General features: G+C 43.3%; 17 protein-coding genes across 17 annotated transcripts; 7 read left to right on the top strand and 10 right to left on the bottom strand.

Moving 5' to 3' along the window:
* DI09_31p260 (uncharacterized protein) lies at positions 1-566 on the bottom strand (the record flags this gene model as incomplete). Its single annotated transcript, XM_013382548.1, has 2 exons — positions 1-318; positions 443-566. Coding segments are annotated over 2 exons (442 nt in total), but the record flags the coding sequence as incomplete, so codon positions are not given.
* A 266-nt stretch (positions 567-832) lies between these two features.
* DI09_31p250 (Ero1l-like protein) lies at positions 833-1,720 on the bottom strand (the record flags this gene model as incomplete). Its single annotated transcript, XM_013382547.1, has 1 exon — positions 833-1,720. The coding sequence occupies one exon, from the start codon at positions 1,718-1,720 to the stop codon at positions 833-835; it is 888 nt and encodes a 295-aa protein (XP_013238001.1).
* A 378-nt stretch (positions 1,721-2,098) lies between these two features.
* On the top strand, positions 2,099-2,898 carry DI09_31p240 (uncharacterized protein; the record flags this gene model as incomplete). Its single annotated transcript, XM_013382546.1, has 2 exons — positions 2,099-2,500; positions 2,560-2,898. The coding sequence occupies 2 exons, from the start codon at positions 2,099-2,101 to the stop codon at positions 2,896-2,898; spliced, it is 741 nt and encodes a 246-aa protein (XP_013238000.1).
* DI09_31p230 (uncharacterized protein) lies at positions 2,895-3,250 on the bottom strand (the record flags this gene model as incomplete). The annotated part of the gene is made up of 2 exons (XM_013382545.1): positions 2,895-3,158; positions 3,182-3,250. The coding sequence occupies 2 exons, from the start codon at positions 3,248-3,250 to the stop codon at positions 2,895-2,897; spliced, it is 333 nt and encodes a 110-aa protein (XP_013237999.1).
* A 714-nt stretch (positions 3,251-3,964) lies between these two features.
* On the top strand, positions 3,965-5,064 carry DI09_31p220 (thioredoxin; the record flags this gene model as incomplete). The annotated part of the gene is made up of 2 exons (XM_013382544.1): positions 3,965-4,236; positions 4,503-5,064. The coding sequence occupies 2 exons, from the start codon at positions 3,965-3,967 to the stop codon at positions 5,062-5,064; spliced, it is 834 nt and encodes a 277-aa protein (XP_013237998.1).
* Positions 5,065-5,069: 5 nt separating this feature from the next.
* DI09_31p210 (uncharacterized protein) lies at positions 5,070-5,612 on the bottom strand (the record flags this gene model as incomplete). The annotated part of the gene is made up of 1 exon (XM_013382543.1): positions 5,070-5,612. One exon carries the CDS (start codon positions 5,610-5,612, stop codon positions 5,070-5,072), a length of 543 nt encoding a protein of 180 aa, XP_013237997.1.
* A 116-nt stretch (positions 5,613-5,728) lies between these two features.
* DI09_31p200 (uncharacterized protein) lies at positions 5,729-8,233 on the top strand (the record flags this gene model as incomplete). Its single annotated transcript, XM_013382542.1, has 1 exon — positions 5,729-8,233. The coding sequence occupies one exon, from the start codon at positions 5,729-5,731 to the stop codon at positions 8,231-8,233; it is 2,505 nt and encodes an 834-aa protein (XP_013237996.1).
* Positions 8,234-9,398: 1,165 nt separating this feature from the next.
* DI09_31p190 (nuclear mRNA export protein Sac3) lies at positions 9,399-10,080 on the top strand (the record flags this gene model as incomplete). The annotated part of the gene is made up of 3 exons (XM_013382541.1): positions 9,399-9,535; positions 9,579-9,771; positions 9,886-10,080. The coding sequence occupies 3 exons, from the start codon at positions 9,399-9,401 to the stop codon at positions 10,078-10,080; spliced, it is 525 nt and encodes a 174-aa protein (XP_013237995.1).
* Positions 10,081-10,823: 743 nt separating this feature from the next.
* On the bottom strand, positions 10,824-11,104 carry DI09_31p180 (uncharacterized protein; the record flags this gene model as incomplete). The annotated part of the gene is made up of 2 exons (XM_013382540.1): positions 10,824-10,971; positions 11,007-11,104. 2 exons carry the CDS (start codon positions 11,102-11,104, stop codon positions 10,824-10,826), a joined length of 246 nt encoding a protein of 81 aa, XP_013237994.1.
* On the top strand, positions 11,020-12,722 carry DI09_31p170 (uncharacterized protein; the record flags this gene model as incomplete). Its single annotated transcript, XM_013382539.1, has 8 exons — positions 11,020-11,076; positions 11,188-11,508; positions 11,539-11,724; positions 11,751-11,879; positions 11,905-12,211; positions 12,240-12,316; positions 12,350-12,559; positions 12,588-12,722. 8 exons carry the CDS (start codon positions 11,020-11,022, stop codon positions 12,720-12,722), a joined length of 1,422 nt encoding a protein of 473 aa, XP_013237993.1.
* Positions 12,723-13,023: 301 nt separating this feature from the next.
* Positions 13,024-13,782, top strand: DI09_31p160 (regulatory subunit 4 of 26S protease; the record flags this gene model as incomplete). Its single annotated transcript, XM_013382538.1, has 1 exon — positions 13,024-13,782. The coding sequence occupies one exon, from the start codon at positions 13,024-13,026 to the stop codon at positions 13,780-13,782; it is 759 nt and encodes a 252-aa protein (XP_013237992.1).
* Positions 13,783-13,886: 104 nt separating this feature from the next.
* On the bottom strand, positions 13,887-14,225 carry DI09_31p150 (uncharacterized protein; the record flags this gene model as incomplete). Its single annotated transcript, XM_013382537.1, has 1 exon — positions 13,887-14,225. The coding sequence occupies one exon, from the start codon at positions 14,223-14,225 to the stop codon at positions 13,887-13,889; it is 339 nt and encodes a 112-aa protein (XP_013237991.1).
* Positions 14,226-14,314: 89 nt separating this feature from the next.
* Positions 14,315-15,505, bottom strand: DI09_31p140 (Replication factor C; the record flags this gene model as incomplete). Its single annotated transcript, XM_013382536.1, has 6 exons — positions 14,315-14,399; positions 14,428-14,560; positions 14,584-14,825; positions 14,862-15,021; positions 15,050-15,379; positions 15,412-15,505. 6 exons carry the CDS (start codon positions 15,503-15,505, stop codon positions 14,315-14,317), a joined length of 1,044 nt encoding a protein of 347 aa, XP_013237990.1.
* Positions 15,506-15,605: 100 nt separating this feature from the next.
* On the top strand, positions 15,606-18,798 carry DI09_31p130 (uncharacterized protein; the record flags this gene model as incomplete). Its single annotated transcript, XM_013382535.1, has 5 exons — positions 15,606-15,818; positions 15,846-16,299; positions 16,326-18,037; positions 18,125-18,433; positions 18,541-18,798. 5 exons carry the CDS (start codon positions 15,606-15,608, stop codon positions 18,796-18,798), a joined length of 2,946 nt encoding a protein of 981 aa, XP_013237989.1.
* Positions 18,799-19,388: 590 nt separating this feature from the next.
* Positions 19,389-20,686, bottom strand: DI09_31p120 (uncharacterized protein; the record flags this gene model as incomplete). The annotated part of the gene is made up of 3 exons (XM_013382534.1): positions 19,389-19,727; positions 19,770-19,949; positions 20,018-20,686. 3 exons carry the CDS (start codon positions 20,684-20,686, stop codon positions 19,389-19,391), a joined length of 1,188 nt encoding a protein of 395 aa, XP_013237988.1.
* A 310-nt stretch (positions 20,687-20,996) lies between these two features.
* On the bottom strand, positions 20,997-21,796 carry DI09_31p110 (uncharacterized protein; the record flags this gene model as incomplete). Its single annotated transcript, XM_013382533.1, has 2 exons — positions 20,997-21,233; positions 21,341-21,796. 2 exons carry the CDS (start codon positions 21,794-21,796, stop codon positions 20,997-20,999), a joined length of 693 nt encoding a protein of 230 aa, XP_013237987.1.
* Positions 21,797-23,073: 1,277 nt separating this feature from the next.
* On the bottom strand, positions 23,074-24,603 carry DI09_31p100 (uncharacterized protein; the record flags this gene model as incomplete). Its single annotated transcript, XM_013382532.1, has 4 exons — positions 23,074-23,255; positions 23,420-23,726; positions 23,838-23,938; positions 24,279-24,603. The coding sequence occupies 4 exons, from the start codon at positions 24,601-24,603 to the stop codon at positions 23,074-23,076; spliced, it is 915 nt and encodes a 304-aa protein (XP_013237986.1).
* Between the last annotated feature and the right edge of the window lie 111 nt (positions 24,604-24,714).

Raw genomic sequence — 24,714 nt, 5'->3', positions numbered from 1 at the left:
TTGGAGCGGATGAGAAATTGGACCCTATCGGCTCGTTTATGTAGTGGCAGTTTTCCAAATAAATGGCATGCCAGATTCGATTGGCATCGCCACCAGAGTAGCCGGTATATCGCTCCGGATTTTCAAGCAAGTTGTAATATAATGCCCCGGATGGGCCAGATTCTTCCGTCTCTCTTTCGAATAGCGCAAAGTTAACATTAGGGTCGGCCGGAGAATCGTCCAGTCGGCTGGATTCCTTGGCACTCCAAGAAAAAGGAAAGTTTCCAAAAATGGCTGGAGAAGAAGAGCTTGCTTTGCAAGCCGCTTCAGACGCGCATACTGGGTTATTTTTGAAAAAAGGGCATTCTCGTTGCAAATTTAACTACACACGATATTAATGGCAGGCCAAATGGAGCACAAAAAAAGGCATTTGCATGGTTAATGCAGCAAAAAGCGGGCATACCTTGATGTATTGAAAATAGTACGTTTTCAGCAGCGATTTTAGATATCGCTTCAAAGGCCGGTTGATCTCGTACAGCTGCTCCGTGGGGTGCGAACAAACATCTTTTAAATTTGTTTCGTTGCATGTCTAATTATTAGCAAGTTGAGAAGCATAGGTGTTCTTACCACACTCAAAATGGAGCCCAGAAATAACAATGCGAACAAAACGCCCGCTCGCCTCTTCACGTAATTCATACCGATTGGCAAATCAAAAAAGTTGTGTTGATGGACCGATTAGTGCTCAAAATTGAATTTAAACGTTTAGGGTTTGCTTGTTTTTATTATCATTGATTCTCATGTCTGATAGATAACTGATTGTGATTGGAAAATAACGGTCATATCAACGATAACATCACTGGTAGGATTTTGACGGCCTTTCTAGAGGCTCGTATTCGCGGTTTATAATCGATGATAAGTATGAATCAAAAGAAGGCGTTTCCGATGGCGATGGAATATTAATTTTCTCTTCCTCTTTACAGTTACTTGGCCGTCTTTTGTTCTTTTGATGCTGCCTTTTGGTGCCTTCTTTTTCATCATCAGATACTTCTTGCTCGGACAGGGGAACTTCTTGATCGTAAAAGTTTGATGCGTCACACCCGGGATAAAGAGCTTTAATTTCTTCCGCAAGAACCACGCGTGAATGCTCAGCTACATATCCTACTGCACCGATTGCCGATATTTCTTCTTTTGAAATGTTTTCCAATATTTTTGCGCTTCCTTTTACCACGTACGAGGGCCGCTTAACTGGGCCAAACGTATCGACTACCCTGCCGAGCACAATTTTTGACCCATGCATAGCAAGTAAGCTATCCAAGTCTAAGGCACAATTTTTATCATCCGCCGTTGCGTCTTGTTGCACAATAATAAGGAAATCAATGACATTTTGAATGCTTCCCAGGGGTATGATATCAAGCTCGTCAGGCACAACCTCAAAGGGAATCGGTAGCGGTTTGCCAATATACTCCACAGATTCGTGCTCCGTTTGCGAAATTTCAGCAGATTCCTCAAACTCCTCGTGAAAATCAAATGCCTTTCCATCGTCGGTAGGAATTAATTCCGGTTCCCAGTCGGACGACGAGCCCTCCTCAAGAGGCTCGGTGCTTTCCATGCCGCTGCAAGAATAGACCCTGTTGATATCTTGGTGCATGTTCAAATTGGCATGTTCTTGACACCGGTGCGTACTTTTTAAATTTTCTGCATCAATAGCGTGTTCATTTGAGGTGGATGAATTTTTTTCCATTAAAAATAAAATTTAATTTGTACATTTTTGGTTCTTTTCCAACCTACTAGCATACTCCTGCCGGAAAGCGACATTAAGTAAGTCAGAGCCTTCGGCCTCCTTGTAGTGCTTCTGCATTGATGCGACATTTTCGGGAAATGCAAATCCATACTAAAATTGGTAAGATATCCTGGAAGGGATTGTTGATGGTGTGCAATGTTCCACATGATTTACCTTTGATCGACAATAAGCGGCCAGCTCTTTGTTTGTGGTTAGTAATGCCGCACCTATTGGCACCAGTAAGTAGAATGTAAACTAGGCCATAAGCGATAATGAAAACCTTGAAAATTTCAAGCGGTGTCCCCCTTGCTTTAAAAAGAATTGACATAAAAAAATTTCATGGAATTTCAGTTGCTATCTCCCTATAAGTTTCAGGTTGCCGGCCATGCCTGCAGTCTTTTTTCGTCCGTTTTGATAGATCCACAGACACGGCTGACCATCAAAGCAGTTGCCAAGGAATATTGCGAAAAGGAGGCCTTATTTTATGAAAACGTATCTCTAGCTTGCCCCAACGTTCGCATTCCAAAGTACTACGGGGTGTTTAAAGAAATTCTCACCGACAAAAAGTACATTGTAATTGAAGATTTATTATCAGACTATCAAAGTCCATCAATCATCGACATCAAAATAGGACTACGTACTTATGATGATGAAGCATGCAAAGAAAAACGGGAGAAGATGATTCGAAAATCGTTGTCGACAACTTCCCGCAACTTATTCTTCCGGATCTCCGGCATGAAGGTATTTTTTTTCCCTTTCTTTAGATCTGGGACGGGAAAAGCTATACTTTCTATGCGAAGAGCTATTGCAACACTAACTTTAATGTCTCCTCAGAAACTTTATCTCATGGGATGAAGATTTTTCTTCCTAAAGATCGCACCATCCTTGCTACATTAATCCAAAAGGAGCTCTCTGAGCGGATATTTTATCCGCTAGAAAGCCAATGTGAAGCGGAATTGTATTCCTCTTCGTTGCTAATTTTTTATGACGGCTCTGCTGAGCGGATCGGATGTGCCTTGGTCGATTTTGCACATTCAAAGTTGACACCTGGAGTAGCCACCCAAAAGGAGTACGTTGAAGGGATAAAAAATGTGATTTCTTTATTCAAATCCTTATGTGATAATAAACCGGACAATTAAGAAAGTAACAGAGCCTTAAGCTTGTTATTGATTTCGGGAAGATTGGTACCAACAACGCTGGATACCACTTTTCCATCTTTGATAAAGAAAATCGCGGGTATTCCCGAAACTTTGTATTCGGTGGCCAATGAAGAAATGTTGGATTTATCGACGTCAACCTTAACGAACGTTACTTGAGTCTCGGTTTCGGCGAGCGCAACAAGCTTTGGTGAAAGCTGCTTGCAGGGGCCACACCAATCGGCATAAAAATCAACGACAACCTAAAATGAAAACACCACCTTACATATTTATCCTTTTTGAGAATTTCTTGAAATTGATCAAGAGTGGAGATTTCGATCACAGAGCCAGCCATTTAAATTAAAATAGCAATTTAAAGTGCAACTTTATACTTTGCTGCAACCGCTCAAAATGGCAAAAATTTATTAATAAAACACCCGGGGCTCTACGGTAGCTGCAGCAATGGCAAATTAAACTGCATGTCTGTACGCATGTATATATGATGCATACATATGGGGTTCTCACTTGGCTAGCCGTACTAAAGTATCCTATTTTCCAAAGGAAAGATAAATTTCATAAATAAAAATCTCAAATTCAGGGCCATTTTATTTATAAGCAATTATGCCAGCCAAGGAAATCTTTCGGTTGGAAAATCTTTCACAAGCGTATGGCTCTATTTCACTAATAGAATTGCCTGGAACTGTTTCGTGCACGGAAAATTCGCTTTCATGTGTCAATTGGTTTGAATACAGAAAAGTTAAGCTGTCATTTTCAATGTAGGCCTATGATCAATCCCTAGCTTCCACAGGAAACCAAAGTGGTCTATATGGGCGAGTCTCGTTAAAAGTCCCGGCAAAAAATATCAATCCTGGTCAGCGTCATAATCCATGGAGCCATCCAATTATCGGATCCATCGTGTCTCCACTGACGTCGTCAAAGAGTAATAGGTTTATTGTGCTTCGAGTGACCAAATGCCCTTGTTCTGATAAGATCATAAAGATTTCAATTATTGGATTTTCAAGCTCTATTTGCCTGTTTCGAGGTAACATACGTCACTCAAAAAGTAGATATGGCCGATTTCTCATTTCTACCCAAACTTGACGACTTGGCCGTGATGGATGCCCTTGATGTTCTGAAAAGCGAGCCTCGAACCCTAAATTTAGACTTTGTCAAAAAACTCTCTGATTCTCTTCGCATGAAACTCGGTCAAGACGAGCTGAAAAAGATTCTCTTTCCACCGCCCTTTTTTACGCTGAGCTCTGTCCCAACTCCCATTAAATTTAATCAAGCGGCTTCGTCTTACCTTAAAAAAGAAATTTCCCTGATGTCTCATAGAAGAAGGTCAAAAAAATCGATTTTCTATTATTGTTCAATCGATCCAAATGATAATAGACCTGCTTGCCTGACAGAATGCCCCGACGAATTTTTCTCCGCATATAGGCCGAAAATATCAGACGACCTTTATGAATTGCTCCTACAAGTACTTTTCTGCAGTTGATTTGCAATTAGATGTTTGCGGAGAGACCAATATGGACAAGCCTTGCATTGAAAAATAGCCTCAAAAGGCCAATTTCATTGAGAAGGTAGCTGATCTATCTTTCCTTTAGAGAGCTTCCATTGGTGGCGTATTACTATCCAAAAGGCCCCTGGCGGCATTGTTGGGTTAGATATGGTGTTTCTCCATGCCTTGACCGCAATATGGCAAAATATCAAATCTTCGAAGTACGGTGCTTTACAGGCTCTGGCGAAAATACCCCAATTTCTACAAATAGCCACATAATTGAGGCAGACCGCCTTCCCTGTACAAAAGGAAACATCGTATTCCAATTTTGCGATGTTCTAGATCCTGCTCTTAGGTTGATTCTCGATTCGCCAAATTCCCTCTTGCCCGATGGTAGTTCTTGCTGTCCCAAAGACGGCTGGTATCGACCTGAATGCAGGCCCAAACTTTTGGCAATGCTCAAGTTAAAATGGAGAGTTCATATAAAGGAGTATCCGCTGAGGTCTGGAGGCGGCTCCTTAAGATTGTCTGCTCAACCGTCCACCAAACCCCCCACGTCTACACTCGCCAATGAAGATGAGAAAGACGATATTTGGAATTTTCAAGAGGACGATTCTGATTCTTCGTATTCCATATTTGAAGAGGAGGACCAAAACGACGAGTTTTAATTGATTTATTGTTCTTGAGGAGCCTGCTTTCTCCTCGGCAACTTTTTGTGTTGCCGTGAAGCTGTGTGTCGACGTCTCCGCTCTAAAATGTCCTGTATATTTGCGCCATCTGCAACGGCCTTTTTATACTTGCTCACCAGGAGCAGCTTTTGCTTATCTGACTTTTTTAAATAGAAAGGACGTTTTCCTTGTGCAACCAATTCTCGTTCCTCCTTTCTGATGTTTCTAAGCAGGTTCTTTTCCTCCTCTTTCTTTTTTATATGCTGGTCTCTTGATTCCAATGAGGTAAGCCGATTTTTCAGGCTTCCCTTTAGCTCGGGATTTTTTGTTGTGTCAATCTGCTTTTTTAAATGTGCCTTTTCCTGTGCATGCATATCCTTGAGCCATGGGTAGGATTTTTTGAAAAGATCTTCATTGAATGCGCCACTTTCCGTATCAAATCGGGGGTCTCTCTTTTTGTTTATCACTGCAGAATGAGGGACAACCTTTCTCAAGGCAGAAACCGGCTCCTTGGAGCTTGCCACTTTTGGTTTTTTTGATTTGGTCATTTTTTTAAATTCTGCACTTTGAAATTCAGCAATTAATAGGCCATTAAAATTTAACGTCCGAAGAATTTAATTTACATTTTAATACCGACCGCCTCCTCCCACCCTCTCGCTAGCATATGAAAAACAACAATCCATACAATGCCAGGGATAAAAAGGTGAAAAATAAGAATAAGCTCAGTGACTATGCCACTTCTGATGTGTCATCAAATGAAAAATTATTGCAAAGGTCAAGCAGATTCGTATCAACGGCATCACCAACCACTGGAAGAGACATAAAGGTGCATGAGGATGACACCATTTTTGTGCCATCATGTACGGAGATGTGCTCAATTGCAGAATGCGTTGAGAGAGAGGGATGTTTAGATGTTCATCCGCTGGAGGCGGATGATATGAACGGGTCGATATCATACGAGGCAATTGCGGCAAATGTTCACCGCAAAATTGACCCCGCCAAGGCGGTGAAAAAGTTTCGAAGACCAGCAGCAGGGGCTCCTCCCCCAAAAGCCTCAGAAATCAGAACGCCAGAAACTATCATGAAGACCCTAGCGTTTCTTATGAGCTCCAGCGTGCTAGGGCGCGCAGATGTTCCCTTATCAGTACGAGCTGCCTTTATTCGAGATCGAGGACGAGCACTTCGGGCGGATCTTTCACGGCAAGTGAAAAAAGGGCGTGAGGCCATCATTGTTGGATTGGCAATGGCGCGATTTCACGCCCTCATTGCCCATGAGCTGTGCGAAGAGGACCGCTCAGACTTTGATCCATTTCAAAATGGAGAGCAGCTTTCAAAGACTTTGACGACTCTTGGCGAATTGGTAGCCCTAATGCAACACCCAATGGAGGTGATCGAATTCAAGGCCATGAAAATATTGACCCAAATTGAGGACACTCCCCTTCGCGCTTCCACGATGACCACACCGCCTTCTGGAGTGGAGGCTTGGGCCTACTCGCTTCTGGCTGCATTCCACACCAAAGATGCGTCTGGATGGATACGTCGAGCCATCGCGGGACCGCCGAATTGCTCCAAAGTGACGGCTCTGGTTTTGTCTTCTTTTGCACAAGCCCACATGAATAGGATGAGGCTGATGCTGCTTGAGCAGCTCCACGCCTCTTTCTCTGCGCCTGTTTCTCAAAGCATCTTGATCGCCGATCTTTTGGTGCCGTTTGGATTTGCAGATATTGATGAGGCAGCTACCTTTTTTTCGCAGTTTGAGTGTTCGTACGTGGTGGAGATGGGGCCATTTTTAAAATTTTCAAAGGAATTTTCATTTCCAGAGACAACCGCATCCATAAGAAGCAAGCTTTTTGATGCCAAACTCACCGAAATTGCACCAAGCCACTCTTATGAAGACGCTTTGATTTTGGCAATTACAGCGGCACCAGACATCGGACCATTAGTGATTTCGCCATCTATTTCAGACCCGCAATTGCAACCAATCCCCCCCATCCAGACGCAAAGTGCACCACCAAAGAGCAATTTTTGCTTTATGGAAAGCTCAGCCCCAAAGGTAGATTTGTCTCGAAACAAAGATTTGATTGTCGCGAGTGCCCTGGGTACCATTGACATTACGTTTTCTGCTAACGTTTCAAAGAAAATCATCAACGAAACGATTTGCACAATTCTAAGGCCATTTATTGCTAGCGCGCTTCGACGGCGCGCATCATACATTTCCGAGTGCATTTCTAAACACATAATGGTGGCTGTTTACAAGGAAATCCTTATGGACCAATTTATCTGCTCTTTTAGGAAACATACGCTGATGAAAAAGGTTCTTTTTAGGTGGAGAAAGTTCATCGCCACTACACAGCTATCTTCGAGGTTACTCCCGTTGCTTTCATCCCATTCGGGAGAGACAGAAAATCCAATATTATTGAAGCTACCACTTTTGTCTCAAGGGAGACTGTTGGAGTTTCATTCGTCACTGTTTGGGGATTGTAAATTTAGCCCTCTGCCGCTCAGAATTGTATTTCTGGACTGGTCGACTCGGGCCTGTATTCCACCTTTAAATATCTGCTCCACAGATGCTGAAATATCCATACTGTCGATTTACAGATGCAAAAACGTGTGCAGCGAATGGGTGCCTCCTCAATTTAACACAAAATTCATCACATTGATACTCGTTCTGGTGGAAGAATCGACGGTGAAATTCAATGCAATATGCAAGCAGTTGAAGGCATTGCGGTCCACCAGTATCCGGGATGATGTTGATCTCCTTTTCATTGCCTTCATTGTGAAAAGGGAGGAGAGCAATGCAAGGCGTTTCGCGATTTCCGAAAATTCTCAAATCACCAGAGAGCGAATATCGAAGCTTGTCGGGGTTTCCTCATTTCACGTGAATCTATTTCACATGCAAGAGATCAATGAGAATCTGTTGATAGACTGGATTAGGCCCTCTTTGTCGCTGCTACTGATACCTGGCGGGACGGCGTGGATAGAGTCCAACTTGATTTTCCAGGAAATTTCGAATTCTGTCCTGATTGAGGCGGTGATTGATTCTGATTTTACAGCGTTTCTTTGTGAAGCGAAAGCACCGACAATCGAGCTCTGGAGATCCTCAAAATGGTATCGGCGGTATGTGATTGTGGATGTTGCCAAAATGCAGGCCTGGGAGCGCGGCATCTAGAGATGTATAAACACACGTATGGAGGAGACATTTACGCTTTTAATTGGCACTGCAATTGAGATATCGATGCAACCTTTGTTTTAAATTTAAAATTTACAAGCCCCTCTTGTGCGTTGGGTCGATTTCGCATGGCTTGCGCACATTTGCAGGTCAAGTGGATAAGCCCAATGTGGCGAAAATCGCGAAATCGTGCAACACGGACCGTTGAAACGGTGCAAACCATGCTGTTGGTGTTGGCATTTAATTTGATTTCGGCGTAACTTTGCAACCAGAACGTACCCAATGTCATCCATAGGCGGCGATTGATTTCTATATTGAAGCTATTGCAAATTTTAGCCCCAAAGAGGGGTTTTGCAGAAGGTCTGGTTCGTTTAGGGTTAGGGTTAGGGCGATGAATGGCATAAATAATGCTGTTCAAGCACGATAAACGCAGAAGCCAGGCATACCAGTTTCCTTGCAGGCGAAGAAATAGTGTGTGCCAAGAGCAATTGAAAGATTGAGGGAGAAACTAAATACAAGTCGCCCAAGACAACAAAATGACAGTTGGGACGCGATGAACGATCTTTCTAGAGCAATACGCCAACGAATCGATCCAAGTCTGAAGAAGAAGGACCCCATAAAACTATTGATGTGGCCTTTTTCATTCTATTTTGTGAGCACACGTCTAAGCTCGATTAGTTTTGTGGGCACGCTTTTTAGTGAGACGCTGGTTTTTTCTGCATACTAACTTGGAAGAGCCCAAACACGAGCAATGCTCCAGGCCTAGCAGGCAGCCAGCAGATAACAAAATTAAAATTTACCGCCACTGGGCCAGGCCCCTACTTGACAAATGAAATTTAGATTTTTGAATTCTTTTGTTATGGAAAAGTTTTCCAACTTCCGGGACCCATCTTCGGGCATCAACCCATTCATGCCGGTGGCAATGTACAGGCGAAATATGCTTGTAGGCGCTTTCATTTTATTTAGGATTTCATTTTGTTCCTGCCCATTCTGCTTGCAAAGTCAATCTTATTTTGCTTGGTCCTTTTTCTTGTTCCATTTGTTTGGTATCCACTTGTTGGTAGGATTTTTTTTCGGTGCATGCTTTTCATACTAAATGTTTTTGTCGATCCCAACGTCGAATTTTACAGCTTTTCGGCATCTCAATCGAGATGTTCTTTAGGGCATGAATCCCACTTTAATTGGTAGGAATTACGCTGGGCCCCAGCTGAAAAAGCGTAGTGCTTATCAAATCCCTTCCAACGGCATCGTTTTTTCAAATGCAATCTCGCCCCTTTTGGATGCAATTTTAATATCGTGGATGTATTTGCTGGCATTTGTCCTACTTATTTGATAGTGTCCCCAGGGCCAGATTTACCGCCGAAAAAGAACCAAAGTCTAGGCTATGGAGTTTTCTTGCCAACATTGTGCAGTTCTTTACATTCTCTGCAGAATCTCCTGTAATTTTGTTTCCAGAAGAATCCCACACAAACGGGCTTTCCATCATAAAATGTTCCGAAATCAAAGAGGAGGATCTGGCTGGAAAAAGACTGTTCCTTGTATTTATAAGATACACCCAGCATTTATTTGTCCCTTTAACGACAGAAAGTCTCATTAGCCACACGTTTAAATTATTGTTTTGTGTATGCTGCGTTGCGGTTTCTAATTCCTAGAGGGAACCTGTGGAGGTTTCTGTCAAGATACTTGACATTGGCGGAACCAAGGAGATCAAGGAAAAACATCCAGAAATGCACATCTCAGATGGCATTGGCTCGATGCTTGCGTCGCTTGGCAAAGTGCCATACCTGCAACAGGCATCAAATGCCGCAAAAACCGAGTTTTTAAAATGTTACTTGAATAAATTGTAACTTTTTTGATGATAACTGATTCTCAGCTCTACTTTATGGTCAATGCACTCGGCTGCCTGGTCTTTTTGCTGATTATGCTGCATGCCTATTTTGATGCCCAATCCTTTTTAGAAGCCTCCGCCTAACATTGCACTTTAAAAATAAATTTTTTCCAATGCCCTCCAAAGAGAAAAAACCGTCCTCAACCCTCTCGCCGGCCAATTCCATTAAAGTCAGGCATATCTTGTGTGCCAAACAATGTGTGTATTGCATGCCATTACTTGATGCTAGCAAAAATCCTCGAGGCACTAGCAAAGCTGCAGGAGGGCGTTTCGTTTGCAAAGGTTGCGGAAACCTTTTCTGAGGATAAGGCTCGAAGTGGAGGTCTCTTTGGATTCCATAAACGTTAGGCTTGCTTGGGTGGATGGTCCGCGGCTCGATGGTAGGCCCTTTTCAAGGTAATGTTTGCGCGTTTTTCTGAAGATGCTGCTTTTGTCCTGCCGCCGTCAACCTCTGAAAAGCCTATATACACGAACCCCCCAGTCAAGACAAACTTTGGCTATCACATCATCATGGTCGAAGATCGAAAGTAGCTAAATAAATCGCTCGTACTATGGCGGGAATTTTTCAGACGTAATCCGTGCAACTCGCCAGGGAACACGCCGGCCGGGATTACCATCTTGCATTTGAGGCCAGCCGGGATTCCTGATTGGCATGTCAGAATGCCGTGCTAAATTAACTATTCGGCTATGCGTTGTTACGAGTTAAGTTACTATTTTACTGGAACATGGTTTCGGGCCATTGTCGCAGCGAAGCACAGACCCGATGCCCATAAAAAGACCAAACATTCCTCCAGATGTGAGCGCAGATTTTGCAACGTATCGAAGATAGCCCATGCCCCCATGGCCATGTCTAAATTTATCATCTTCTTCTTTTAATAAGCATACCTGAGAACGGTATATGAACCCAGAAGAAGGCCCATCGTCCCTCCGACGGTCCCGCCCAGCATTGCACCGAGTTTAAATCTTTGGAAGCACTCGGACATTTTAAAATCAAAAGCAAAATTTGAATTTAATTTTCACAACAAATGGTACGGTGAGATCGAAGTCCTCATCATCATCATCGTAGGGAAATAACCTTTCGGGACTTCCAGGAGCAGCAAATCGAGGCACACAGAGGGGAGAGCCCGGATCTGGGAACGCAGGCGACGGGGCTGGCGGAGAGAAAAAGGGGAAATCCCGTTGGGAGCCACCTCTTCCCACCCGGTTTGGCAAGAGAGCCGCCCGACATCGTGGCCCAGATCCCGCACAAAAGCTTCCTGAAATTTTTCCCACGAGCCGTTGCCGTCTTCGAAAGCTGAAAATGGAGCGGATTTCCGACTACCTTGCAATTGAAAATGAGTTTGTCAATCGAATGGAGGCGCTACGTCCTCAAGATCAAAGGACCCAAGTAAGCGTTTAGGGGTTCTTTTTTTCCTAGGAAGAGAGATCAAAGGTTGACGATCTGCGCGGGTCACCAATGATTGTAGGAACGCTGGAGGAGATGATTGACGACGACCATGCCATCGTCTCATCATCTTTGGGACCTGAAAGCTATTCCTCGATCATGTCATTTGTGGACAAATCGGAGCTAGAGCCCAATTGCTCTGTCCTCTTGCACAGCAAGGTACCCTTTGCTTTTGCTAATCATAGACAATGTCTGTTGTCGGTGTGCTTCAAGACGACACTGATCCAATGGTTTCCGTGATGAAGCTAGAAAAGGCACCGCTGGAAACATATGCCGATATCGGAGGCCTTGACTCGCAAATCCAGGAGATAAAGGTAGCGCGTTGCACATGATGTTTAGGAAGCCGTCGAGCTACCCTTGACACATCCAGAGCTATATGAAGAGATGGGCATTCGTCCGCCAAAAGGCGTGATTCTTTATGGACCTCCAGGAACTGGAAAGACGCTTCTTGCAAAGGCCGTTGCCAACCAGACATCTGCCACTTTCCTACGTGTCTTCGGCTCTGAACTCATCCAAAAATACCTTGGCGATGGCCCAAAACTGGTTCGCGAGCTCTTCCGACTTGCGGAAGATAATGCCCCATCAATTGTATTTATTGATGAGATTGATGCAATCGGAACCAAACGTTATGACTCCAATTCTGGAGGTAATTTATTAATTCGGCTCATTGCTAGGCGAAAGAGAAGTGCAAAGAACAATGTTAGAGCTTCTTAACCAACTGGACGGATTCGATTCCCGTGGAGATGTCAAAGTAAGAGCACTTTGTGATAATGCGGCCAATTAGGTGATCATGGCAACTAATCGAATCGAATCGCTGGATCCAGCGCTTATTCGCCCAGGAAGAATCGACAGGAAGATCGAGTTTCCTCTACCTGACGTTAAGACTAAAAGGAGAATATTTGCTATCCACACTGCAAGGATGAAGTTATCCAATGACATTGAGATTGAGCGGCTTATCCCGGCCAAAAACGATCTTTCTGGGGCTGATATTAAGGTAGGGTTTCCTGTTTTCATGGCGAAAGGCGATTTGCTCAGAGGCTGGACTGCTTGCACTTAGGGAAAGAAGAACGACCGTCAGCAATTCTGATTTCCAAAAGGCAAAGGAGAGGGTTCTGTATCGCAAGAATGAAAGCACACCGGAAGGCCTTTATTTGTGAAAAATTTCAAAATAAAATGTTTAAATTCAAATAAAATGTTTGAATCCCAAATAAAAAGGTTTAAATTCCAAATAAAAGATTTAAATTCCAAATAAAAGATTTAAATTCCAAATAAAAGATTTAAATTCCAAATAAAAGATTTAAATTCCAAATAAAAGATTTAAATTCCAAATAAAAGGTTTGAATTTGAAACTGCCCGATTGGTTGGGAACACTTTTTGATTGGAGTAACCTTGAAATTTATTTGGATACCCTTCTGGGAATTAAATACTCAAAAGTTTGATCCTCAACATTCCCGTCAAATGTTTACTGATGCACAGGATGTAGCGGATACGCATTATGATGCAAATGTTGGAAGGCTGGCGGCACATCCTGCGTCCGTCTACTCTGCCTTTCACCGACCCAATTTACTCAAAACAAGGGATGGTGTTTTTTCCAATATGGTCTCGTCTTCTGGTATTTCCCAAATTTCCTCGGGAACTCTGGATGCAGTGCCCTCTAGACCTCCGTGTTATGAAGAGGTTGCAACTATGCGGCCGCCGAACTATTCTATCGAGGCCCCCGCTATCTTTCGCTTACTTTCTGGAGGCAACAATCATAACACCAGTGGTTTTGCAGGCACTTCTAGTGGACGTCCACCAAGTATTGCCGATATCCTTATTGATGGCATTCCATTGGGGTCGTGGTCTTCTTTCTTTGGCCCCATGGCTGTTGTCGTTGTTTCCCAGTTTGTGGGGTTTCTATTGACTCTGATGCTTGTACGCTCGCACGCTGGCCATCATGGTGCGTTTGCTGGTCTTGGCTTGCTACTGGCCATTTTTGCATTTAATGGTGGCTTTGAAAGTGCAAGTTCCAGCGGGTTCATCACCCCTACAAATGACCGGCTGTTGGATTCGCAGTCTTTGGTGCTGACTACATCTGTGTTGGACCCATTTCTTTTGGTCTCTGTGATCGTTGTCGGACTTGCGTTATTCTTTTTTTCGTTTTACTCATATGCACGCCTTCGCTCAAAGGCGGCCTCGTCGCTGAGTCAGCTGCAATCGATGGAGCAGCAAGCTTGATCTCGGTCTTCAGTAGCGCAGTGGAATTGCCTTTCTTCGCACAAGTGTTCTATTTGGAGATTTCTTTGCAAGAAACCCGGTAAGTGTTGGATGGGGGAATGTCTTTATCGATCGCTTCTTGTGTTCTTTTTTGGCTCGAATTCGCTTTCTTTTTGCCTAGAAGTTAAAATAAAAAATACCTTTAGATATGCAGAGTATCGCCAAGACTTGCTTCTTGGCCGCCCATTTCCACCCTCATAGGGATGGTCTCTAGGTGGCTTTCGCCACGGATAGGCCGAAGGCTCCATAAACACACTGCGCGTGGACACTGATGACCCATTAAATGTTTTCCTTGAAATGGCCACACGTACAGCTACTGAAAACACAGAAGTGTGCGACATTAGCCTGGAGGCAGACGAGACCAGCCTGCCACCAATGCCACTGCCACCGCCGGCAGCCCACATTTGCAGAACAATTAAAATTTTTGGAAATGTAAACTTCAAATTAAATTTAATTACGTTTGGGCTTCAGTGTGGCAGTGGTAACTTGTCCCTCATAAAAGAGTCCTGGCGGCCTGGAATGAGCCGACAAGATTTGCGATTTGAATGCACTCGGGAATTCCAGAGGATGCAGAAAACCTAAAATAGATCAAAGAAAAAGAGATACTCTAAATAGGCAAGCCTCTCAATGAGATGGCTAAAAATAAGAGGGGGCAGATCATAGCCAAGAAGGATCTCTGATAGCGTTCTGATGATATCCAACGTGCAATATCCTTTTTCACGTATCATGTCACGTAAATCTAGCGTTATGAAAAGCCGGTACATGAGTAGGAGACAAAATAGTCGGAATTCAAGAGCTTCTCTAATAGCATGCAGATTTGAGACGAGTTTGGCACGCCACAGCATTTGCAGACAACCGCCTCATCGATTATTGCAAATGACGCTGATGCAGACTTTCCATGGAATGAGCAAAATAAACTTACCTGCAAGATGTTGAAAACTTTGCGCATATCACCGGCCGATAAATTCAAGATCGCGGTTTTACCGTCGCTAGTTACGGTGAGCCTAGCAGGATGGGATCAAAATTTGGGGGTGCCATACTTTTCCGATTCAATGACATGCTCGAGCCGATGCATCATTTGTTCGGGCAATAAGGGGGCAAATCTGAATAGCATGCACCTGCTTTGAATGGCGCCTGAAACCTTGCCGATATCATTGCAAATGATAAAAAATCTGGCGTGTTGCACATATTTCTCAATGACTAGCGTAAGAAGAACAGGCGGCGTTACTTCTTCTAAGGGCGTCTTGTGCAGCATTCGTCATGGCATCAGCCTCATCCAAGATGACAATCTTCAGGCTGCAATTCGAATCGCGAAACATATTTCGCGACGAAACAAACGATTTAATTTGGTTTCTTACAACATCAATGCCACGCTCATCAGACGCATTTAGCTGGCGTAGGCGGTTAGGACCGAAAAGACATACCTCAAGCACATTGGATTCGCAAAGCGATCCAAACAGCCTCCTAATAATTGCCTGCACTGCGGTCGTCTTCCCCGTACCCGGCGGGCCGTAAAAGAGCAAATGCGGCAAACGCCCAGACTCAATTAGCGTCGAAACTTTGCAACATGAGATGGTAATAAATAGCTACTTGTTTTTAAGCTCGATCCCTGCTGTGCCATATCCTCCATGCTTGATGGGCGATACTTTTCCACCCAGGGAAGAGATGTTGAACTGTGAGCCATCATAAAGGGTTAGGATGCTTAAATTTTACAACTTTAATTCTTCGTCATTTCAACGCAAGTTGTGACCAATCGGTGATGCAGCATCATTTTTATCGAAAAAATGTATCTTGTAAAAGCCAGAAGGATTTTTCTTGTCGTCATTTCGGCATTCTTGCTGGTTTTAGCGATATTTTACGTTAAAAAGCGATTCTATTATCCAAGTGGATCTTCGGATCAGCCCATCAAGGGTAAAGCAGATTCTTTGACATACGGGTATGCTGAGCTTCCAAATGGCCTGAAGGCACTAGTTATCCATGACCCTACAGCAGAAAAGGTACATTTTGATCTTTATATCTGCTAGGCCGGAGTGGCGATGAGTGTTAATGTCGGATCTTTTTGGGATCCGCCAGAATATCCAGGATTGGCCCATTTTCTGGAGCATCTATTGTTCATGGGGACGGAAAAATACCCAACCGAATTAGAATACCAGGCTTTCATATCCGAGCATTCTGGTTCATGCAACGCGTACACCGCTGGAGAGAATACGGTCTATCACTTTTCGATAAATGCAGACTTTCTGGAGCCTGCTCTTGATCGGTTTTCGCAGTTTTTCATCGCACCGTTGTTTCTTGCCTCTTGTGTTGATAGAGAAAGAAATGCCGTCAACTCTGAATTTCTCCTTTATCTTCAAAATGATGCCTGGAGATATCAACATGTGCGTATGTTTCTAGCTAACCTTTCTCACCCGTTTCATAATTTTATTATTGGCACAGAAAAAACGCTTACCGGAAAGGATGGCGTAGATATTCGTGACGGTACCTTTGGTTCTCTTTATTTTTAGAAATCATAAAGTTCTACAAAAAGTATTACTCTGCAGATCGTATGAGGCTCGTCATTTTTGGGAAGGAGCCGATCGCGGACCTTGTCAAATATGTGAACAGCAAATTCTCTGAGGTTCCAAACTCTTTTGAGCCCTTTGACTACCCTTGGAAGAGCATAAACCCGATCAGCGAGAAGAGCTTTGAGTCCATTACTTGGGTTGACATGTTGAAATTCACGAGAGAAATTGAATTTATTTGGCAAATCCCCGATCAACTTCCCTTGTACAAGTCAAAGCCTGCTATCTTTCTCAGTAGCATCATTGGGTATGACGGCGAGGGCGGTTTATTGTCATATCTCAAGCTGAAAGGATGTGTTACATCCGTAAGCGTTGGTATAAAAGACCAGTTAAGCGGATTCAGCACATTTGTGATCTCAATTGGCTTAACAGGCAAAGGATTGCTAAATTATGAGTTCGTCATTTCTTCGGTGTTCTCTTATTTAAATTTTCTCAAGACGTTTGAGAAGATTCCATCCCATTTATTTGAGGAATTTTCTGGAATTGCTAAGCAAAACTTTCATTGTGGAGATAAAGCACATGCACATGCTATAGTCACCACTCACGTGGTTAATATGCAACACTTTCCACCGCAAGATATTTTAACCGGTCCTAACCTCGTGGAATCGTACGATTGCGATGCCGTTTCCAAGCTGCTACACGAATTTTTAATTCCTGAAAAGGTTTCTATTTTCATTTTGGCCAATGGCGAGTCCATGAAGTGTGATCCCATCAAAGACCAATGTAAGCAGTTATTTTGTTTTTATTTTCTTCTAGTTTGCGATGATGGCAAACAGCTCTCTATTACTTTTGATCAGAAGGAGCCGTGGTTTGGAGCAGGATATCATGTTTCAAAAATGGACAAGGAATTTGTTCACTCCCTCAACACGGCATTAATGGATGGCGCTTTTCGTCTTCCATGTCGCAATCGATTTATTAGCACGGACCTAACCATATATGGGAAGAAGACTGAATCAGTCACCGATGTAGTTCCCAAGGAGATTTTAAAAGATGTTTGGTTCAAACAGGATGATACCTTCATGCTCCCAAAAGGGGAAATTATGCTGAGAATAATGAGTCCTCATTTTGAATCGATCAGACAATATACCTCGTTGATGCTTTGGAATCTTGTTCTGGCAGACCATTTATTGAATAGTTTATATCCCGCTGCTCAAGCTGGCCTTTCCTATTTCCTGTTTACGTCGCCTTTATTCCATTGCATTTCCGTTGGTGGATACTCCGAAAAGCTTTTTCTTCTTTTAGATGAGCTTTTGGACCAAGTAATGATGAAGACTTGGGCTCCAGATGCTAGCTCTTTTTCGATGAGAAAGTCCACGCTTGCAAATAGTTTGGGAAACACCCACCTTGAACCACCTTTTGCTCAAGGAAATTACTATCTTCGCCATCTTTTAGCCGAATTTACATTTGGCATTGACTCCGTTTTAGCAACCCTGGAGGGTTTGCAGCTAAGCGATATTGATTCTTTGGAGTCCATTTTCCCGGTCAGCAAGACAGAGCTTCATTTTGAGGCGCTGGTTCATGGAAACTTTAAACCCTTTGAGGTTCTCAAATATTTTGAAAAGCTTCCATCAAAGTTCACAGCATCTGGGTTGAGCGTCAATCAAAGCATACCTGCCTCTCGTTCTAAAGTGGTGCAGCTTCCCCGTGGTCAAGTTGTAATTTTAGGTAAACACGTCAAGGATCCAAATTCATGTGCTATCGTTTACTTTCAGGTTTGTGCTTTAACAGACATTTCATTTTAGGTTGGCGCGGTTTCCGCTAACATGGATACTGCACTTTGTTTTGCACTTGTCGATATACTGAAAATTTTATTTTTTAATCAGCTAAGAACCAGCGAGCAACTGGGTTATGCTGTTTTTTCAAGTGTTCGTATCGATGCGCACGCGATTGGATTGCAATTTTTGGTTCAATCCACACACGATCCCTCCTATTTGTTTACGCGCATTTTTGCCTTTTTGGATTCGATGGTTGGCCACATTGAGAAAGATATGACAGATGAAGATATCGCTACTCAATTAACCTCTACTCGAAAGTCGATTTTGGAGAAACCCGTAAACATGGGTTCAGAATTTACGACTTACCTCTCATACATGGATATGCTGGGGAAAAAAGATAAATTTGTTTTTCGTGAGCCCTATTTATTTAACGCTTAGATAAGCTTCTGGGCGAGATTATCTTGAACGTTACACGTAGCGATCTGGTCTCGTTTTTGAAGGAAAAGCTGATTGAGCCTTCCACGCGCAAAATGGCGGTTATTTCGATGTTTGGAAAAGATTCACAAGAAACTCTTCATTCATTTTCTAGAATTATAGAAAATATTCAAAATAAGCCACCAATTGCGATTCATGCCATGGATGATGATCTTATTCATGAGTGGAAAATGGAGAACAACAATTTCATTTTCCCACCTCAATAAAAACAAACCGTTTCACCTTTCACTGACAAAATGTTACCAGATAAACAATTTTCCATGACATTGCATCAAGTTAACTATAGGATTGGGATTGGACGGATCGCCCTAATCCTACATGCATTTGCAACTGACATTTGGACACACTTAAATGTTTACTGGCAGTGCGAAGCCAGTGTTGGGTCCACAGGATCAGGGTTTTAATGGCATGCTTGGAAAGTTATTTTGCAGCCAATTGGGCCGTTTCTGGGTAACATCATCACACAGGTAGTGAAAATGATGTGCTAGCATTTGTGCCACTTGAATGTACCATTTTGAGATCCTTTTGCGAGAGCTGCTTTCTTCCGACGCATCCGAACAACATCGGTTTCGCATCAATTTGGATCGTTGCTCGCTGCTTTCATAAACGGCCAACATCAGGCTAGACTTTCTGCAAATGTAGCGTTCAAAACAGGGCGATTTTATTCCGCTGCTGGCAACTTTTAATTGCAAATGCAAGGTAGGCAGCAAAGCAACGCCGATTTTTGCTTTTCTCGCCCCAGGCCTCGGTTTGATTAAAGTCATAGTTTTAAGGAATCACATCAGCGCTGCTCGCTTTATTTGTAAAATTCAAAATCAAGGTCAGCCTTCTTCACATGACTTTTGTAGCCGCTTTCAAAGTCTTTGTGAAGCACGACATATCGATTTTTTCGCACAGCATGCAGACCGGCTTCCTGGCAAATAGAATGAATATCTGCCCCAGATAGCCTATCTGGGCGCGCAATAAACTCCTCTAGGTCGACTTCCTCAGAAACATTCATCTTAGCGGTGACCGCTTGAAAAATAAGCCGCTTTTGGCGGCGGTCAGGAAAGGGAAATTCTATTTTCCTATCAAGGCGTCCAGGACGCAAAAGAGCAGGGTCAAGCGTGTCGGCTCGATTGGTGGCCATGATTACCTAAAGGTTAGCATCTTTGCCATTCGCTACCTTGACATTAACGGTCTGGTCAAACCCATCCATTTGGTTGAGAAGCTCAAGTAGGATTCGTTGGACCTCACGGTCTGCGCCCGTTTGCGCATCAAATCTTTTCGTGGCAATAGCATCAACTTCGTCAATGAAGACTATGCATGGCGCATTTTCTTTGGCCAGTCTGAAAACATCGCGAACCATTCTGGGACCCTACAGCGCGAAATTCGGCTAAAATAGATTACCTCGCCAAGATATTTCTGAACAAATTCGGACCCGACCACACGAATAAATGCCGCTTTCGTATGATGGGCGACCGCCTTAACGAGAAGGGTTTTCCCAGTTCCAGGGGGTCCATAAAGCAAAACGCCTCTCGGTGGATCGATTCCAATTTGCTTGTACAGCTCTTGCTGCACAAGGGGGAGTTCTACTGCTTCGCGAATTTCTTGCTTCTGCGAATCAAGGCCCCCAATGTCTGCATATGTGACTGACGGTTTTTCCATCTCACCCAAAAGCCGTATGGTGGAGTCGGCCTCTGGAGGCAAAACATCGACAAGCGCATTTGAGTGGCGATGCAAGGCCACGCTACTTGATGGCTTCAGTAGCTCTCGGTCAATGGTGGACAAGATTCGGATTACAGAATTCGATCCAGTGGTCGAGCCAACAATCCCGGTGTTTTCATCAATTGCCTCTAAAAACTGCCCAATAAGAAGAGGAACGCTTCTAATCCGTTTGATTTCTTCCTGGGCGCGCATCAATTCAACCTTGAGGTTCTTTTGGTCCTCAAGGAGAAAGTTCTCTTGCAAATTGAGAAACTCCAGATGCGAAGAGAGCTTCAAGTATCGTTGATAGATGTCTTTTTCGCTTCTGAACTCGGCCAGCAGATGAGAAGACGCAGGTTGAGCATCGTTTGTCTCAATGTCCATGGTAGCAGTGGTGGCCAAAGACATGATTAGCAGCAAATTTGAACTTAAATTATTTATATTTTAATGGCCAATGTGCAGCAGCAATTTGTTTGTGCTTTTCACCTACAATGATGGGGTGCTAATTCGCAGCCTATTTTGCACTAGCAAGCGAAATTGACACAACTTTTGCAGTTACACCGCGACATGGGGCAGCCAAGACGGCTTCCATTAAAATATTGAAAATACACCGACCCCGATACCCTGGTTGCAAAGAAAGTTGGCACACGCCAGCCCATAGATGTCTTCTCTGTTAGCTCGGGTCAAATCAAATAACGGTTTATTGGTGTGTTTCTATTTATGACTGCTCGGTAGCATTGCGACTTTGCACCTTTCGAAGAAATTCAGACTGGCACGCAGGATTCATGGCCTTGGGAGAAAGCCCGATAGACTGGAACTTGAATGCACTTTTCAAAGCTATACTTGGAGCCTGGGAGTGAATATCCAGAATGGAAAGGCGCAGCTTTGATTCAGAAGATTCCAGCAATGTTCCAATGTGCTTCAAGTGCAAGGATTGATAAAGAGTAGGAGCATTCTATTGAGAATAAAAGCGAACCATTACCAAAGTCGGCGAGGCTTTAAAGGATGTTTCAGTCTCCGAGGTGATCGAGAGCTAATGGTTAGGTTAAAGTCCAACGCTACCCAATTTGAAGAGTCTGCAGCCTCGTTTTCACGCTCTTTTTCGCAAGTTTTTTTCGATCTAACGGCAACGGAAGAGCGGAGCTTATATTCGCAACATTTGGATCCCTCGTCAAGCTTGACATTTCCCTTGTGAACAGAGTTCCACGAAGAAAAATAAGAAGATGGGTGGTTATCGCTATCTTCCTTTTGATGCTCAATTGTGCTTTGAATCAAAATTATAAAATCCCAACCATTGGGACTTGTCGAAGTAATAAAAAACGAGCAAAGCGAATCGGAACCTTCGTAATATCTAAAGCTTAATAGGGCAGCCTTACAAAGTAGCATAGTTCTGGAAGATTTCATTTGCACTAAATTCAAGGGCTTCTTTTTCCCCGCCAGTGGGTTCATTGATCCAAGGCGATCTGCAAACTTAGCAATCACTAGTACCTGGAGGTGCCGTTTTCCATTTGGTTCCATACTGACTTGATAAACAGGCGTTTGGAGAGATCACACGTTTCAATCCCCCATGGGAGCTTATCAAATGGATTTTGGCTTTTATCCGCTTCGCCCAAAAAAGACGAATCCAGAGAAAGTTTAAAGGGATCAAAGGATGATAAAATGGGACTGCAGGTCATCTGTAAATTTTAGAAAAATAAATTTTATTTGTGTTGGTGCCAGCAGGGTTAGGGTTGCCAATGCACACATTTTGTGCAACGCAAGCGTTAAAACTTTTTAACCTCACAGAAGCGAATCAGTAGGAGGGACCTGTTAATAGGGCTAGCATTTAAGGTCTTGCGTCGAATGCCGTATTGCCGATACTGCTGTTTCGCTTAGTTATGCCACGCAGTAGGGGTGATTCTCTGGACCATTTGATGCCCTTTAGGGGGAATGCAGGAGAATTAAACACGGATATATGATCGCCTGGGGAAATAGAATAGCCATAGTTAATAGGATCGTCTTATAAGGAAAGTGTAGCAAGATTTATGACCGCAGAGTCAGTGTCTGGTGAGCTTGTTGGACCATACAAAATCAGTTAGGCTTATCAAGATACGGTAAACACAGGGTTACATGGCCATCGGTTTCATTTGGACGGAACCATTTGACGAGGAGCTTTCTTACTTTTGACAAATTTGGAGTTGATATTCCAAAGTGCACCCTTGACTTTACAAGGAAAGGGAACATCTGAAAACGCCATCAATATTTGATACCTCTGTCTGGTAAATACCTGGGCACAAGAAAAGAACGGGTCTTTAAAAATATCAAATCTGTATGGTCAGGTGAATAAATCTATTGAATACGAAACCATTCTTGGGGCTCACTAACGATGCCGAGCATTTATTTGCAATAAACGTAACAGGAAACCAGCTAACTGATATGCTTTCAGAGATACACAAGAAAGAGTCTCAGGGGCAGGCACATTTATACTAAGAGCATCTGAGAACTTTACGAATATGCTTCTGATCACGAGCAGAAGAATAAAGGGATGCAATTCACGAGGCAAGTATATTAGCTGATGATGGAAAGGCGCCTCGATTGTGTCTATTCCATGATTTATCGATAGAACCGATCACATTGGAACAAAAAAGCAATGAAGAACGGTCGGAGATATTGGAAATCAAATCCGGAAAATAATGGACAAAGAGCATGGCCTCCAAAAAGCCTTTTTCATGCCTCGACCAAAGAACCGGTAAAGTCAAGGTACCCCCCATAAAATTTGCACCAATTTTTCAATCGGCCGATTTCCAGTATTTTGATCAATTGATTTCGTGGGCAGCATCAGTACCAACATCAGCAGTGCTGATGTGAGCAACACCATCAGTACTGGGATCAGCAATAGCCTCAATGCCGTTGTTCCTGTGCCAGTTCGATGAAAATAAATTCGCGTTAATATCACCCAGATGCCACTTGATTTCTACTGCACATCCAGCATGCTGCACTGGTGAAATTCAATTTTTATTGGCAGAAATAAAGTCATCCCCTCCATTTTCGATGTATATTTTCTCCTTTTCCGTACAAATACGTCCCAAAATGGCATTTCTATATGGAAATCTTCCAAATTCCTCGATAACTACAATAAATTACAACGTCACTTGTGTGTACGCTTATGGTGGCGTGCAGCATAATCTGAAGAGATTGAAAAAAGCAAACTGTCAACACTGGAAGATTGGGCGTGAAACAGCTTTGAAAAGAGCTGCAGTGACGTTTTTTGGTCATCAATATCTTCGGAATGCTCAAACGGAAGATACACAAAAATTCTCATCAGTGGATGCAGAGCCTCGTCAAGATTGAATGCCATCATTCGCTTTGCCAGTGCAAGGGCATACGTATCTCCACAAAACATTTGCTTGGTGCCCTTAAACGCGTTTCGAGTAAATTGATCTAAAAGGAGTATCCTGGACAGGAAATCCTATAAGGTTATCCATAAAAGAAATACGTGTTCGCTCGAGAGCGTCGTTAGCAAGTGTTCGATCGGCGTATTGAGGACGGACACAATGTCGGCCTCAAATAGCTCCCTTACCTCCTGGTTAAATGATGGAGTCGAATTAAACCATCTTTTCATACACTCGGAGGGGACGGCATCTGTGGACGGGTGGATCCATTTTCCATTTGACCAAAGGCCTTTGAACCAAAACCCCAATACGCGATTGTTGATCATAAAATCCGCAACCCTAACCCTAACCCTTTGTTCGACCGATCTCTAATGAAAAGCTTCTCCATCAACCATCATATTTCTTGGGCTGATGTAGTCGGGCCGTGAAAATTCTGCCCTTAATTGGCCAACACATGGGGGCTGACTTGGAATGAGATCAGTCCGCAGTGATTTGCCGTAAACAAACACAAGCAATATAACGCAAAAATCGCAGATCAAAGTAAATGCTTAAAATCGTATATTTGGTTCTACTGGTCAATTATATAGCGTCGTCCACGATACTTGAAAATGAGGCTGATATGAACTTACACGTTACATCCCAGTTTTTGCAGTCAAAGCTACGGTCAATCTCAAAAGATCGGAACCCCAGGGCGGAATATAGTTTTCTGGATTTCCTTGGAAGCGGAACATCCGGAAATGTATACTTGGTCGTGGAAAGGTAAAAAGTATGCGCTTTTAATTGTAGGAGCAACCGCGCTAAAAAAGTAAGCCATCCGCCCCAATAAGAATAGTTTTCGGCCAAGGTGTACCCTGCACGTACAAGAAGGGGGCTAGCGCATGGCATACGGGAGGCAAGCGCCCTTAAAGTGCTCAAAGGATGCAAAGGTGTTCCGCAGCTTGAAGATATGTACATGGGCGTGTCCAGATTTTATGTATGGATGTCAAATTAATGATGCCATTAGCTGATCGAGTCGTTAATCAACGGCGATATTCTGAAAGATCTGGATGTGTCAAGGCTTTCTCA

This window comes from Mitosporidium daphniae (genome assembly GCF_000760515.2).
Source record: "Mitosporidium daphniae strain UGP3 chromosome Unknown contig-31, whole genome shotgun sequence".
In the NCBI taxonomy this organism is placed as follows: domain Eukaryota; kingdom Fungi; phylum Microsporidia; genus Mitosporidium; species Mitosporidium daphniae.
Note: the sequence above shows the minus strand (reverse complement) of the source record. Positions and strands in the feature narration are given on the sequence as shown.